This window comes from Myxine glutinosa, chromosome 2 (genome assembly GCF_964187855.1).
Source record: "Myxine glutinosa chromosome 2, kmMyxGlut1.1, whole genome shotgun sequence".
Classification (NCBI taxonomy): domain Eukaryota; kingdom Metazoa; phylum Chordata; class Myxini; order Myxiniformes; family Myxinidae; genus Myxine; species Myxine glutinosa.
Window position 1 is genome coordinate 144,506,779 of NC_136262.1, and position 16,125 is coordinate 144,522,903.

The 16,125-nt window shown below is 45.8% G+C and overlaps 1 protein-coding gene across 2 annotated transcripts in view; it reads left to right on the forward strand.

The window, feature by feature from the left end:
* Positions 1-5,725, forward strand: part of LOC137422269 (actin filament-associated protein 1) — a 237,775-nt gene extending 232,050 nt beyond the window's left edge. For both annotated transcript variants that reach the window (XM_078771780.1, XM_068109020.2), the window contains 2 exons: positions 3,473-3,634; positions 3,963-5,725. In XM_078771780.1, coding sequence (XP_078627906.1) covers positions 3,473-3,634; positions 3,963-3,989 — 189 coding nt within the window. In that variant the 3' untranslated portion in view covers positions 3,990-5,725. The remainder of the gene's footprint in view (positions 1-3,472; positions 3,635-3,962) is intronic.
* The last annotated feature ends 10,400 nt before the right edge of the window (positions 5,726-16,125 follow it).

A 16,125-nucleotide genomic window follows, 5' to 3' on the forward strand; every position in this document is an offset into this window, starting at 1 on the left:
CGTTGGGGCCCCGCGTCCCTGCGTGGGACAACACGCCTTGGCGCGCAGTTCGTTTATCCGCCAGCCGCAGCATGGGTCCCCGAGTCCGTGAGCGGGAAAACAGGCCTTGGCACGCAGTTTGTTCCTCCAGCTGCCGAGCGAAGCGAGCAGGCCGCGGCTATCCACTCACCATCTGCTCCACACAACACCGCAGTCTCTCAGCACAGACAGCCCCCCACCCCCTCCCCCTGCACCGTCAGCACCAACGAGCCAGGGAAAGGAAAATACAGCCACTCGAACCGATCGCCCGGACCAAAAGGCGCCAATGTCCGACTGCACGACACCAATGTCCTTGGCTCAAGAGGTCGGAAAATGTGAAAGTTCGCAATGAAATCCAGAATAAAGAAGAAGACGAACTGTGATCACTTTTCATCAGCTCGGGACCCAAAGAGAGAGATAAATAAAATGCGACTGCACGCGATGAAATCCAGAAGCAGGAGACAAAATGTCGGGACCCCAAATATTTTGTACCCAGGGCTCCTACGTCATCCAATGACGTCCGCGCACACTCCAATCAGCGAATCCATTCCTTCGCTCTATGGCCTTCCTGACCAATGGTTATTCGGGGCATGGCCCATGGCTACTTGCCGGCCTTTGTAATCACCCGGTCGGTGGTATCAGCATTTGTTGAATGTCCTGTTTCCTGCTACTTTTATTTTGTGTTATTTCTAGGTGTGGAGTGCATGGCGGGTGTGGTGTGTGTCATATAACGAACAAAGGAGAAATCACAGAGGCCATTTACATGCAGGGAATTTACCATTAACCCCTAACTAATTAACATAACCTTACCCCTTGTCATGGGGACACCGATGCACTCTTTACACTGCATCCGGTCTAACGGGTCCCCACTTAGGTACTTGGGGGTTCTTCTTCTTCATCGCGACATTCGGAGCACACTATACTACACACTTCTACCTGGACTAAGGTAATCCATTGCCTACCCCCCATAAACGTAACATCAACATCTATAAACGTAACCTATAAACGTAACAGGAACATCAAGGTCTCTGGAGTTGGACTTGTAGCCTTGATATTGTCCATAGGAGGAGAGTTTGGTGAGCAGGGCGGGGTGCCAGACCGTATCGAAGGCACAAAATATGTCAAGGGAGACAGCTCTGATTTCCTGTTTTGCATTGAACACCTCCATCCATTGTTGAGACAGCAGAAGCAGCATGTCCAGAGTTGAATGACTTGGTCTGAATCCAAATTGATGATCGGAGATCAAGCCATTGGAGAAGAGGAAGGATTTGATATCCGAAGCAATGATGGATGCCATGACTTTGCTGATTATTGGGAGCAGGCTTATTGTTCTGTAGTTGCATGGATCTGTTTTTGCATCTTTTTTGTGTAAAGCGGGAATGTTGGCTGATTTCCAAGCAGATGGCAGATGACCTTGAGCAAAAGAGAGGGTGAAGAGAATAGAGAGAGGGTGAGATGGAGCAGCAGAGCAGGATTTTAGGACCCGTCGGCTGATACCGTCTGGTCCAATTGCAGAATCAGAGTCGAGGTTTGACAGAAACTTCTCCACCTTGTCAGGAGAGAAGGACACATAGTCCACGAGCAGCTGCATGGGTTCGACTGGGTAAGGTAGGTACAGAGAGAGATGGGTTTGGGACACAAGATTTTGAAGCAAACACAGAGTTGAGGCATTCGGCTTTGTCATGTGTGGTTTCAGCTGTGTAGCCATTTGAGGTAAGGGAGGGGATGGAGGGGGAACAAACACCAAAAACAGATTTGACCAGACGCCACCAGGATTTGGAGGACAGGTTTGAGAGTTCAGTCTTGAGAGTAGAGAGATAGTGCTTCCTGGCTCTCCTCAGGGTAGACACACACTTATTCCAAGCTTTGTGAAAGGAACTGAGATTGCCTTCAGTTGGATTAGCCTCCCAAGAGGTGAAGGCAAGTTGTTTAGGGCAACTGCCTCACCACAAGATTCAGTGTACCATGGACAGGAGGAACGGTATGACAAATGAAGACGAGATGGGATAAATATGTGCATGAGAGAGAGAGAGCAATTTACTTTGGAAGAATTCCCAGGAGGAGTTGATGTCAGAGGCAGTCGAGATGGGAGATCAGTCCAGATGATTGATGGCTGCTTGAATATGGATATATATACACAAAGAATTAAGGTAAGCACCCCCCACGTTTGTTTACAACCTCGCACATTACAAGTTTGTTGTCGTCAAAACAGTGTAATATACCCATGATATTGCTATATTTTCTGGAGAAGTGATATTATGGTCACATAAAAACATAACAATCATGCCGTTTTCAATATTTTATTCTGAATAATTTAAGGTGAAATTTTTTGGGAATTTTAGGCATATTTTCACCTCAATTTAAGTATGGAGCTATAGGTCCATCACGGACAGTGTGGATGACGTTTATGTTTTCTAACGTACAGTCATTGTTCTGAGAAGACCTCTAGCGATCTTTGCATCAATAACGTGTGTAGGACCCACGTGATCGGATCACTGACTCAACCAATCACTTTTTTTCACTTTGATCACTCAATTTCATCAATGGATAATTGCTAATGTCATACCAATCATTATTTGATCTCACATACCTTAGAATATATGCCAATGTATACATATACACAAAGAATATATATTAGGGGGTGCTTACCTTAATTCGTTGTGTAGGGGTGCTTAACTTAATTCTTTGTGTATATATAGATATATATATATATATATATATATATATATATATATATATATATATATATATATATATATATATATATATATATAGCGCCCATCAGACTCATCATGCAGAAGGGAAAGAAGACAGGAGCAGAGCGAGGTTCATGCGACCTTATTCCCCATATTTGTTTTATCGTAAACGTTTATTCAACGATAAGAAACATCTTCCTACGCTTTTACCTTTGCAGGCAGAAAACTACGAGTTTCGTCTTCACTTCAACGATCCTTGTGGGGAGTACTGTAATTAATTGAACGCAGTAACTTTAGACACCGTTTTATCCACTTGAGGAGGTTGTACAAATCACTGGTTCAGAACTCCAGTGTTAGTTGTTTTTTTAGCATTTAGCTGGAGGTGATAATATCCTACCAATATGGTGGTAATTCTCGCTGCCAAAGCTTTATCTTTATTTTGTGTAGCTGGAAGCACACCATCTTTTCTGTGGAAAAGTTCCCCTTGCATCAAGTTTTTAAAACGTTGTTGGCCAATTCAGACAACAGTCAGTTATCAGGGAACTCAAAGCAACCCTGCAGCATCTTGCTAATAGTTGCTTTACATTGTGATCGCTGCTGTGCACCCAATGTAAACATATCTTTCGTCTGATCATTAATTTTGAATTTCAATCTCGAAATTTTTGTCACAAAATATTAACTACAAAAATAGCTTATAATACTTATTCAACAACCAAAGTTGAGCATCTTATTTGTCCCTAATTTTCTTCTTTATGCAGACGAAACAGAACTCAAAGTGCGTGGAAGCCTCACTGACCCATCAGCCTGGCGCACACAACCCAAAAGCGGATAGTCTGCCCGTGAACAGCGCCCTCATGATGAGACAGCAGCAGAAATCGATTATGAGAGCAGACAGAGGTCACGTGATGCTCAAAGCAAAGGTGGGTGCTGTGATTTTATTCCGAAGAGTGCATTTCATTTTGAAATCATAAAAAATAGTGACTACATGGAATAATGTTGTAAACTGTCACATAGTAATATGGCTTTTAATTTAATGTATACTTGACTAAACGCCATACTTTGAAAAATTGATATTGTTCACAAATATTGCGATTTGTTTGTGTCAGCTGCAAAACTTATAACATGACACACTATAAGATTTTTTTAACAGAGTAAAATACTAATTACTAGGGAAAGTGTATGATGAAATTTTACTTCTTTTTCAACAGGATTGCATTATTTTGACAATAACTGCAATCTCGTTTACAGGAATGGGAAAAGAAAGGAACTAATTAGAACAGAAACAGTTTGAGGACGTTGAGTGATAATTGAAAGCACAATGGGAAGTGAAGTTCAGTTCAACAGCCAATCAGACTTGGTCCATCCTTCAATACCACACGATTTATTAATCAACTTGAAGGAGGTGCTCGAAAGTTTTTTTGTTTTTTGTTTTTTGAGTATATTGCGTGAAACGAACAGGAATATCATACTCTTCGGAGAGTATGGTGGTCTTGGATAAAGCAGATGGTACATTACAGAGGAAGAAGATCGCACATACAGGAGAAAAATAATGCACTTCCAGGCAAACACTTACGAGAGCTCTGCATTTGAGAGATATAAACTTCAAGGAAGAATGGGATACCTGGCAAAATGAAGCGTTGCACAAGATGGGAGTGGAGTGTGAGTGGGAGTAAAATATTGTGTACATATGATGAAGATTGTGCACGAATCAAAAGAAAGATTGTGTGCAAAAGAGAAGAATGTTGTCCAATTTCTTCACCATAAACGAGTAAATAAAAAGCCCAATGATGGCTTTGATGGTGCTTCATCAATTGAATGACATTCCAGTTTTTACTGACATAAATTTTCTTAACTTGTTTAATATTTATTTTTAAGAACAGTAATTGTGTGAAAGAATTAACATTTTCTAGTATGTTTTTCAGAGTAAAACTGGCCCAATTTCATTGATTAAAACCGAAGACACAAAGTTACTGCACTATGAAAGTACTTCTGATAAACCTGATTATTTAGTTATTTTAAATTTGTTCTTTGTGGCAGCGTTAAACTGTTAAACCTGGAGTTTTGAACAACAACAACAACAACAACAACAACAACAACATGCATTTTAAGGCCATTTTCCCTGCTAGAGCGGGGGTTAGCCTTGCGGTCCCCATGACAATCTTCTCCATTTTGCCCTATTTTCTGCATCTCTCCTTGTTAACCCCCTTGCCCGCATTTCTTCTTCCACCATCTTTAGCCAAGTCTTTCTCGGTCTTCCCCGTCCTCTACTTCCTTCTACATTAATTTCCATCACTCTTCTCAACCAGTCACTTTCATCCTTCCTCAACACATGACCAAACCATCTCAACCTGTTCCTCTTCACAGCATCGATCACAGGCAATATTCCCATCAGCTTTCGCAAATCATCATTTGTCTTCCTCTCTCTCAACGACACTCCGCACATCCACCGAACCATTCGCATTTCCACCCTTTCCAGCCTTCGTTGCTGCTCTACATTCATGACCCATGTTGTTGTTGTTGTTGTTGTTGTTGTTGTTGTGTAACAACAACAAACCTGATTATTTAGTTATTTTAAATTTGTTCTTTGTGGCAGCGTTAAACTGTTAAACCTGGAGTTTTGAACGACCACATCAAATGATTGCACATTAAGCGGAACACAACTGCTCATTTGGCTTGAAATGAGTGAAGCTTTATTTTGCTACATTTGCATTTTGGCAGATCTGTATTTAAAATAAAACAAATTTCTCACATTTGCAATCCAGTTGACTTGCATTGCAATCACAGATGTTGCCAATTTGTTTGAACCCATTGTATTTGCTGTTTTTTTTTACATTCATGTGTAATCAAAGTGAATGGGTGCATGGATATTTGAATGTTATTTGTAAGTTATATTTTGCATTTGTTAATTTTTTTCAGTTGGAATAAACGTAATATAATTGATGTACAAAAACAAATCATAGATTCCACTACCTGTTATGAGATTGAATTCATTAAAGAAAGTTTAAAATTCAGTGTATTGTCACCATTTGTTTGCAATGGAGTTTTGGGTGCCAACTTTCTTGGTGGGCCCCTTGATAATGGAAATGGTTTTCTTGGTCTCTGATACAGTGGAGTCACAGTTTTTTGAGGGCAGCTCTCCTTCAGTCCCCTCAGTAGTCAAGACTTGTCATTTCTTCCAATTCAAAAACACAAACACCACGTTAGCTCTTTAATACCAGAGTCCATGTGACTGGATGACTGTTCCCCTTTGATGGTGAACCACAGACTACTAACTGTTTTGCATGTTTTCCTTTTCAAGATGATGCACAAGTAAGAGGCCTTTGGTGATGATGAAGTTATTCCTTTCCTGTTGGATAATGTGTTTCCCTCTACGTTACAAACGTTATTATAATACACAACAGCTGCAACAATCGAAGTCATAAGGTAATTTCTGATCCTTGTATAAGTTTTTCATCAAAGCAAACAGCTGGCGGTTTGCATACAATTACTGAGCTTCTTACAGCTGGAGTTTTTAAACATAAATGCAAAACGGATCAATTTTACCTTTTGTGGATTTGAAAATGTATTTAACAAACTTAACGAGTTCCATCCATCAATCAAATGCATTTCTTATGTAGCACTTTTTTTTTCTTTTTTTTGTATACAATATCGACGCTCGTGTAAGAGCTAACATTAATCACAAAAAGACAAACTGGCACAAAAAACATATGATAAAGGGAGCAGAAGACAAGATGGGGAGAGAGAGGGAAGCACACAAGTACAACATTTGAGAACAGGGATTTTGGGAGATCTGTGGAAGGGAGAGGGCTTGGCGGGGGGGAGGCATGTGAAAGGGTGGGGGGGGGGGGGGGGTGGGAGAGGTATACAACACATGGACACTGCGAGGACTTCCAGGAAAGAAGTCGGTATTTCAAAAAAGTGGATCTGGGGTGAATTAACGGGGGTAGAAAAGATCGAAACAAGTACAGATACATTCAAAGTACACCACCCCCATGCCAAATAATTAAATATCCTACAGCGCGGCATTGCCGAGGCGCCTCCACGTTAGCTCTTTAATAGCTCGACTCCGGCGCCCGGCAATACGGCAGTGCAGCTCATAGAGACTGCATTGGGAGGGAGAGGTGTACAATAATTGATTGATTAATTGTATAATTAAAATCAATAAAAGATTATCACAAAATATTTTCTTAATCAATTGGCTAATAGCATAACTAAACCACGCGTGCTTCATCCGAAGATGTATCTTTTAGAACTTTAATAAAATAAGTCATTAATAAAAAATTAAATAATTAATTGATTAATCAGTAAATAATTAATCGATTAAATGATTAATCAATAAATCAAAAATATCCTTGATAGCCACATCACTTGGTCACTGTCGTGTCCAAATGTTAACTTCCCAGCTCAAAAGGTGCCTGAGATATTGGCCAAATGAGAAAGAAAATAAATAAATGATTAATAATGAAAATAAATAAATAAAAATCATTAAAAAATTAAATTATTAATCAATTCGGTCATAGAACACATAAACCACCACCATTTCATCAGAATCTGTAACTTACAAAAAAAATAAAAATTAGTCATTAATCGAATAACTAAATAATTAATCGATTAATTGAATGAATGAATGAATGAATGATCGTTTTTAGGCCATTTTCCCCGCTAGAGCAGGGGTTAGCCTTGCGAGCCCCATGACAATCATGGTTCCCTGTTTGAGGCAATGTTTTTATGGCCGGATGCCCTTCCTGGCGCCAACCCTTAGTCGCCTCTTACGATGCGCAGGGATACGGTGTACCTATTCTAACCAGGGTACACACCGGGATCATTCATCCCAGCAAGCCTGGTACTCAATTTGCTGACCTCGGAAGGATGACAGGCTGAGTCAACCCCGCTGGTGTTAATTTAGCGATCGACCAGGATTCGAACCCAGGATCCTAGGATCCCAAGCCGGCACCCTAACCGCTAAGCCAACACCAGGCTAATTAATCGATTAATTGATTAATTAATAATTCAAAAATAGCCTTTGCAGCCAAATCACCTGGTCATTGGCATGTCCAAATATCAGCTTCCTAACTCAAAAGGTGCCTGAGTTAATGGTCAGAAGAGAAAGGAAATTTAATTAACTAAATAAGTACTTAATTAATCGCTAATAATTAAATAACTCCTCAATTAATTGATTAATCAAAAAACAAAAAATAATATTTTTGACAAAGGACTTGCTCACTATTGTGCCGAAATTTCAGCTTCCGAGCTCAAAGGATGGCTGAGATATTGCCCGGACAAACAAACAAACAACCAGAGTGAAAACTGAGTACACCCTTTCAGCATGCGTCACTGCGGAGCCCCCTTCGGTGCCCGGCAATGACGTTTTTCAATGCCTGGAGATGGCATAGGAAAGGAGCGGTGGACAATGAAAGCTCAAAGGGCTTTGCTACGCACAAAATTTTGATGTATATACATGTATACTGTATATATGTATATATATGTATATTGTTGCGAATCTCGAGCCCGTCGACGTAATGAGGGGGGATTAAGCCCTTCTCCCCCTCCAGCTTCGAGTCCACGAGGCCGCTACCCACTTTACACTCGTGGGGGCGGATTGCTGAGCAATTCCAGCCGCCAAACCCGCAGCGAGCGCGTGGAAGGGTTTCCGGTCAATAACCCGAGTACCTTCGTTACACACGCCGCCACGAGGACGGGGGCTGGACCTCGCACGAGTCACGCTGGTCTGATACGCCCGAGCGGTTTGCGTGTCGCGTAACTCATGCCGTTAGTTACTATGAACCCGATCGAGCGGTTTTATCTTGTGCAATGCGAGGCCAGTGGTGAAAAGATGTAAACGGCCAAGTTGGAAACAAGCACAGGTTTATTAACAAATGTACAGTGGTGAGAGAAAAGAGACACGGGAGAGAAACGTAACCGTTCTTACTTACGTTTCCGAGTCAAGGGCCCTCTGACTCACTTGGGGAAAGGGAGGAAGAAGAGGACACGCTCAAAGCACGGCCGCTTAGTGCAATTCGCCCCGGACGGCTCGTTGGGCGTTTCCCCTTGGTGATGTTCGCGGCAGGGACGTCGGCGTCAGTCGTGCATGAACGGGAACCCACACAGCATGTCCCGAAGCCAGCGAGGCAAAGCGCATGTGCAGGGAGTCCAGGCAGAGGTCGTCTGAGTCCAGGGAGCGCGGTCAGAATCCCATGACAGAGAGTCTATATTAGGGAGTCCAGGCAGGGAGATCGTCGGGCCAGAGAGAGAATTCGGGGGTCCGGGCCGGGTTTTATATTCCCCGGAGTCCCACCAGAATGTTCCAAGGGCCTCCACTGGCCACCAGGGGTCACGTGTCGTGACAGCCCCTCATCAGTCAATCCCCTTAGCTCTCATTGGCCGCCGTTCTTGGCCACTCCCCTTTAGCTCCCGTTGGCTGTTTGCTGCTTACCAGCCACGCCCTCCGGCTCCTCCCTCGGGCCTGCCCGACTTGTCCTTGGCCCACCACATGTCATTCCAGGCTCCAATGAGGCCTACCTTTACTCTATCTGCCTCAACGCATACTAACACTGGGAAGGAGACTATACTTCACATTTAATAAGAAATAACTGACTAAGCGCGGCTACATGTTGTGGTGCAACTAACTAAAGGGGGTTGCCTTTATTCCAAAAACCACAACATGACCCCCCTCTCTGACCAGACTCGTCCCGATTCGACCTCAGTCGGAACGACCGGTAGTGTCTGGCATTCAATTTACGTTTACCATTAATGTGACACGTAGATGTAATCCCCCTAACATTTATTCTAACCCATGTGTGCGACATTCTTTACACTAGATATGTCCCTCCTAATGCGTTGAGCAGCTAATCTAACAGACTCACACCCACAACTATTCGCGTATTTCCGGAATTTTAAAACTAAACACATAGCCGGTGGGCACATTCTTATATTTACAAGTACAAAACTTAACCTTTACTTACAATACTAAAACACAGGACCTGCACTTTGAGGAAAGAAATGGAGGAAGGAAATGAAGGCACTTGCTGCTTGCATCTTGCATCATCTTCTTCTTGTCTTGTGTGTGGGCTAACAAAAACCGGCTGGCCCTAACCGGCATACAGGCCATTTGAAACATCAGGGCCATATAAGTCTTCACATCTTCACAGATGGCACACAATTGCACACACTTTTTTTTTCATTTGCAAGCAGGGCCACTCGTCACATGGTCCAACTGCGTGGCATCAGTGCCACTCAACAGGTGGTCCAAAGGTGCAAGATGACTTCGCAGCAAGGTGCAGCACAGGTCGGCCTCCAAATAGTCCTGGGGCGTGGAGGGAAGACAAGGCGCAACAAGCAAAAGGAAAAGCACACAGCAGCAAGCGAAAAACAAGGTGACCAGGCGCCACCACACCTGGTGCGGTGCGATGGATGCGGCAGAGGAAGCGGACCAAGCTTGTCCCTAACCGTCCATACCCCCTCCCCCGTTGGCTACACTACCCTAGCTCCCCTTGTATTTACAATTCGTCTCTCCGTCTTGTCTCCCATATCCCCCTCTAACACCAAATTCGTCCCCAAATCCCTCCCAGAAAGGAAGGGATGGAACAAAACAATGTCTCACTCACATCATGATGCGTCTCACTTCCCAAACAGCTTACAGAGCCCTACGATGTGAAGCTCGTCCTCCTCGGTGAATGGCTGTGGATGGTGCGAAGGGATCTCACTTCCGAACTACATTAATAACATTACACTGTTAAACTACCTGGGGTCCTACCCTGCCAATCGGCCTTCTTTAAACTATGTGGTTCTAAGAACCTGAATTCCCATTGCCCACACTGTGGTGCCCTCCTGAATTTGGGTCTCACCCAACAAATTTTCGCACTGTGCCCTCGCACAATTTCGGGGCTGGGCCGTGTGGCTCCACCAGCAGGTCTACCTACCTGCGCTCCTCCGTCACTGAAGCCGCCTCCCGAGCTTGCCTGCTCCTTATGACTACTCTAACTGGGGAAGACCCTCCCTGGTGCTTACCCCCTCGATGCCCACCTCGGCATTGGGCAACCCGGGTCCTTCCCTGGGATCCTCAGGCCCCACTCACATGCTAACCTAACTGGCTCCCAGAGCCTACCTGCGGCCTTACCTGGCCGACAAGCTACCAGTGACGGAGTGCCCCAATAACCATACTCACCAATTAAGCCACACGCCCAGCCATGTCACTGTCTCCTGCACCTCACAAAACACTACTTTCTACCAACAGCACCACAGGTGTCAATATCCATGCAATTTACCTATGCCCTCTACCTAGCTTTAAACTACCCCCCGGGCTTTCGCGAATGGGTTCCACTCCCCCATTCAATCCTTCGCACCATGCATTCCACACCAATTACTTCCACACCAAGCATTCTCCACCAAATATTTGCACACCAAATATCTGCACACCATGCATTCCACACCTTTTGTTCTCACACCTCAACACAATTCCATTTTTCTCACTCACACAGCATCATCTACTTAACTAATTTCCCCTAAAACTCGTGCTTCCCCGTCGTCCCTTTAAACTATGCACACCCTTTTTCCTTAACAACCACTAAACTCTCTACGTCCCCTCTACAGTTCAGGTGTCACTACTTAACTCTTGTCCCTATGGTCGCTCTAAATCCCTAACATTATCCTAGCCCTCCCTCGTCTAGCTTCGGTGCCCCATGGAGGCAACCATTGCTGGCTCCTCCATGGGCCTAACACTGCCATCCCCCTAAACTAATGCTCATGGGCCCCCCCGTGGGAGGAATGGTTACACTACCATTCCCCCACGTGGGGTACACTACTCCCCCCAGTCCTCTAAACTATGAGCCCCTCCATGTGGAGGTATGTTGTTACGGCTCGGCCTCGAAGGGCCGAGGGATCCATGCGGTGGTTGGTTGCCTGTATGGGTGTTTCGTCTGGCATTGACGATCCGAGGGGGGAGGGATTGATGGGCCCAGGTGCTGGGGTCCATCCCTGCATGGGGCCCTTCGGTCCCACACACGATGACCCAACCGGCCACGGTCGGAGCACCTCACCCGATAATGTGCGTGGCTCCGAAAACCCAAACCTCACCTCAAACTCGGCCGATCGCCCTTGCCGCCATACGGCGCCAACCATACCGTGCGGGTGCCGGAGGCACGAATCGTGCACGCCGGTCCTTGCGAGACCGATGCAGCACCGATTCCCTCCGGTCCCCGCGGCACACAACTCACCAGGGACTCGCGTACGCTACTCGTCCCGCTAAGCTCTACCCCGGTCTGCGTCGATGCCTGGGCCGCGTCATCACAACTCGCGACCCACTCCACACTCGCACACCCAGGAGCACACGCGCCCCCCACACACTCCGCCATCGCACACTCCGGTGCACACTCTTCTTTTACACACTCGGTCATCGCACACGCCGGTGCACACTCTCTCTCTCACACTCCGGTGCACACTCTCTCTCCACGGGCCCTTCACGAATGCCCGGGTCTCACCTCTCTCCCAAGCTCGCCGAGCACCCGTTCGCACCAAACACATTCCCGACATTATGACTCACCTCGGGGCTCAACTTCCCCTGCTTCTCCACCAGCACCTGCAAACTTTTTATTTGGTCAGCAAGCAGGGCATCACGGTGCGAACACCAACTTTGTACATGCTCCATAACCTCCTCCCGTGATTCACTCCCTTTCTCTCCCGTCTCTTCAACCCCAATCATTACTTCTTTTTCCAGGGTAACCTCCTCTATTTCCCGGTGCGCCCCTACTATTTCCTCCTCTAACTCGACCTTCGTCGGCGCCCCCAAAATTTTCTCTTCCAATTCGACCATCGTCGGTTTCTCTACCTCCCCCGTCGCTACTCTCGTAGCCCCAGTCAGTTTGGCCGTGCTCCGCTTTAACCCCCTCTCTACGCGCTCCTCGTACCGCTTCACCCCGTCGCGTACCACCGCTACCTCCATGCTCATCCTACGCCCAATCTCCTCCCCCATCTTTTCCATGTTGCACCTGGATTCCTCCCCCATCTTTTCCATGTTGCACCTGGATTCTTCCCTCTGGGTATCCATTTTTTCGCCCATCTCGACCATGTAGGCCCTCATTTGCGCCATAAATAGGCCCATATCCCCTGGCACCGCGGGCTCGGCTTCCGCCACCATGTGCAAGGCGCCGCCATTTTCTCCTCTTCCTGCTGCACCCTCAACTTCCCCTTCTACCAACTCTTCCTGCTGGTCCTGGGTCATTAATTCTTCCCTATCTCCTACTCCCACCGGCATTTGGTCGTCTTGGCCAGCCATTGCATGAACTCAAATAAATTTGTTTTTAAAACTAAATTTCGTACAGGCTCGTAATTTTTAGTACGCGAAGCGCACTCCAGGTCCAAATATCCCACTCCTGACACCAATTTGTTGCGGATCTCGAGCCCGTCGACGTACTGAGGGGGGGGGGGGGGGGGTTAAGCCCTGCTCCCCTTCGAGCTTCGAGTCCACCCCCACGCTATACTCGTGGAGGACGGATTGCTGGGCAATTCCAGTCGCCGAACCCACAGCTAACGCGTGGAGGGTTTCCGGTCACAACCCGAGTACCTTCAACACACACTGCTGCGAGGACGGGGGCTGAACCTCACACGAGTCACGTGGTATGGTATGCCCGAGCGGTTTGTGCGTCGTGTGACTTGTGCCGTTAATCACTATGAACCCGATCGAGCGGTTTTAACTCGTGCAATGCAAGGCCAATGGTGAAGGGACGAAAACGGCCAAGTTGGAAACAAACCACAGATTTATTCACAAATGTACACTGGTGATAGAAAAGGGACACAGAGGAGAATCTTAACCACCTTACTTACGTTTCCCAGACAAGGGACCTCAGACTCGTTCGGGGGAGGGGAGGAAGAGGGGGACGTGCACAAAGCGCGGTTGCTTGGTGCAGTTCTCCCTGGACGGCTCGTTGGGCGTTTCCCCCCCCCCCGAGGATGTTCGTGGCAGGGACGTCGACCTCAATCGTGCATGAACGGGAATCCACGCAGCGTGTCCCGAAGCCAGCGTGGCAAAGTGCACGTGCAGGGAGTCCAGGCAGAGGTCGTCAGAGTCCAGGGAGCGCGTTCAGAATCCCGGGACAGAGAGTCTATATTAGGGAGTCCAGGCAAGGAGATCGTTGTGCCAGAGAGAGAGAGTTCGGGGGTCCGGGCCGGGTTTTATATTCCCCGGAGTCCCACCAGAATGTTCCACGGGCCTCTACTGGCCGCCAGGGGTCACGTGTCGTGACAGCCCCTCTTCAGTCAATCCCCTTAGCTCTCATTGGCCGCCGTTCTTGGCCACTCTCCTTAGCTCTCATTGGCCGCCGTTCTTGGCCACTCCCCTTTAGCTCCCGTGGGCTGTTTGCTGCTTACCAGCCACGCCCTCCGGCTCCTCCCTCGGGCCTGCCCGACTTGTCCTAGGCCCACCACATGGCATTCCAGGCTCCAATGAGGTCTACCCTTACTCTATCTGCCTCAACGCATAGTAACACTGGGAAGGAGACTATACTTCACATTTAATAAGAAATAACTGACTAAGCGAGGCTACATGTTGTGGTGCAACTAACTAAAGGGGGGTTGCCTTTATTCACAAAACCACAACAATATATATATATATATATATATATATATATATATATATATATATATATATATATATATATATATATATATATATATATTGTTGTGGTTTTTAGAACCCTCCATCATGTAAATATTTGTAATAATCCCTTACAAATAATCCCCTGTAAATATTCCCATTTTTGTATAAAGGTCAAAGGTCCCACCCTAGTTAGGTCATATTGCAACACGTAGCACACCATAGGATCTTCTTTCGTTATTTCATTAGTATGTGTTTCAGGTAAGGATCCGTTCCCAATAGTTTGACTCTGCGTTGCATTAATCAAATAACTTAGCCCCCTTTTTCCAATCCTATTCATATTGTGGCATAGCCTTCCTCCAAATTGGGCTCCCTTGCTTGCCAGTAGCGTTCGCTGCCTGGTTCAGGCGCCATTACGCACGCGGTCAAGCTGGAGAGGAAGGGCGGAGCGCCAAGAACGAAGGCGTGGCCCCTCAACGAAGGCGTGAACCAGTGAGTGCTCGTGACCACTCAGAGCCGAGGCCAGCTCACCGGTAGGCGGATCCAAAAGGCAAGCGGCTTTATACGCGAGTGGGCGATAAAAGCGGCTGTGTGGGACTACTTCGAGAGATGCGCGAGGGAGAAGGCGAGATGAGTGAGAGAAGAGAGGTGCCCGGGAGAACGATTTGAAAAGATGCGAAAGGAGTCCTTGTTTGCCGTCTATGAACTATTGGAGGCGCACAACTGGCGAAGGCTAAGGGACAATTTGTTGCGTACGCCGCATCCCAGTCTTCCCCCCCACGTTATAATTATCCGCTCATGTTAAGCGCCACGTGAAACTGCCGGCCGCTTGCCGCGGTACGAGGGAACACTCGGAGCGTGGACTGGAGCGGAGCGTGAACCTGGGGCCGGACCTCGACGCCTACCATCTGCTTGGACCCTTCTCTTCCTTCCCGTTGAACTTGGGGACGACTAAGAAGAAGACCTTTGTTGGTCGAAAGCTTGTCGAAAATTAAAGATCGACCGTCCTGAAGCTACGTTCGCGTCTGATTTAATCTCCCGATTATTTATTTAATGCAAATGAGATGCCCTGCTCGTACTGTGGAGTTTCTACTATTTCTCACAATATATATATATATATATATATATATATATATATATATATATATATATATATATATATTATATAGAATATATATATATATATATATTATATATATATATATATATATATATATTATATTTATATATATATATATATATATATATATATATATATATATATATATATATATATATATATATATATATATATCAAGTGAATCGGTTGAAAATTTATGAAGTTGACCTTTGACCTATTGACCTCACAAACAATAGGCTTCCAGCTTGTTAGTAGCTCTACCACCTGGTGAAGTTTCGTGAGGATCGGAGTAATAAATGTGACCTGTGGGCAATTGGCAGACAAACAGACAGAGAAGAAGGAGAACTAGAAAGGCACACTTCAACTTCACGACGACATCGACTGATATGCCTCCGCCCACATTATTATATCATTATAATACTTTTATCAAGTTTGATTTAAGTTTGATTTGATTTAAATATCAAGTTTGGTCTCCCATCTCCACTGCCTCTAACATCAATTCTTCCTGGGAATTCTTCCAAAGCAAACTGATCTCTCTCATGCACAGATTTATCCCATCTCGTCTTCAGTTGTCTTACCCTTCCTCCCGTCCATGGTACACCGAATCTTGTGGTGAGGCAGTTCCCCTGAAACAACTTGCCTTTGCCTCTTGGAAGGCTAATCCAACTAAAGGCAATCTCAGTTCCTTCCACCAAGCTCGGAAC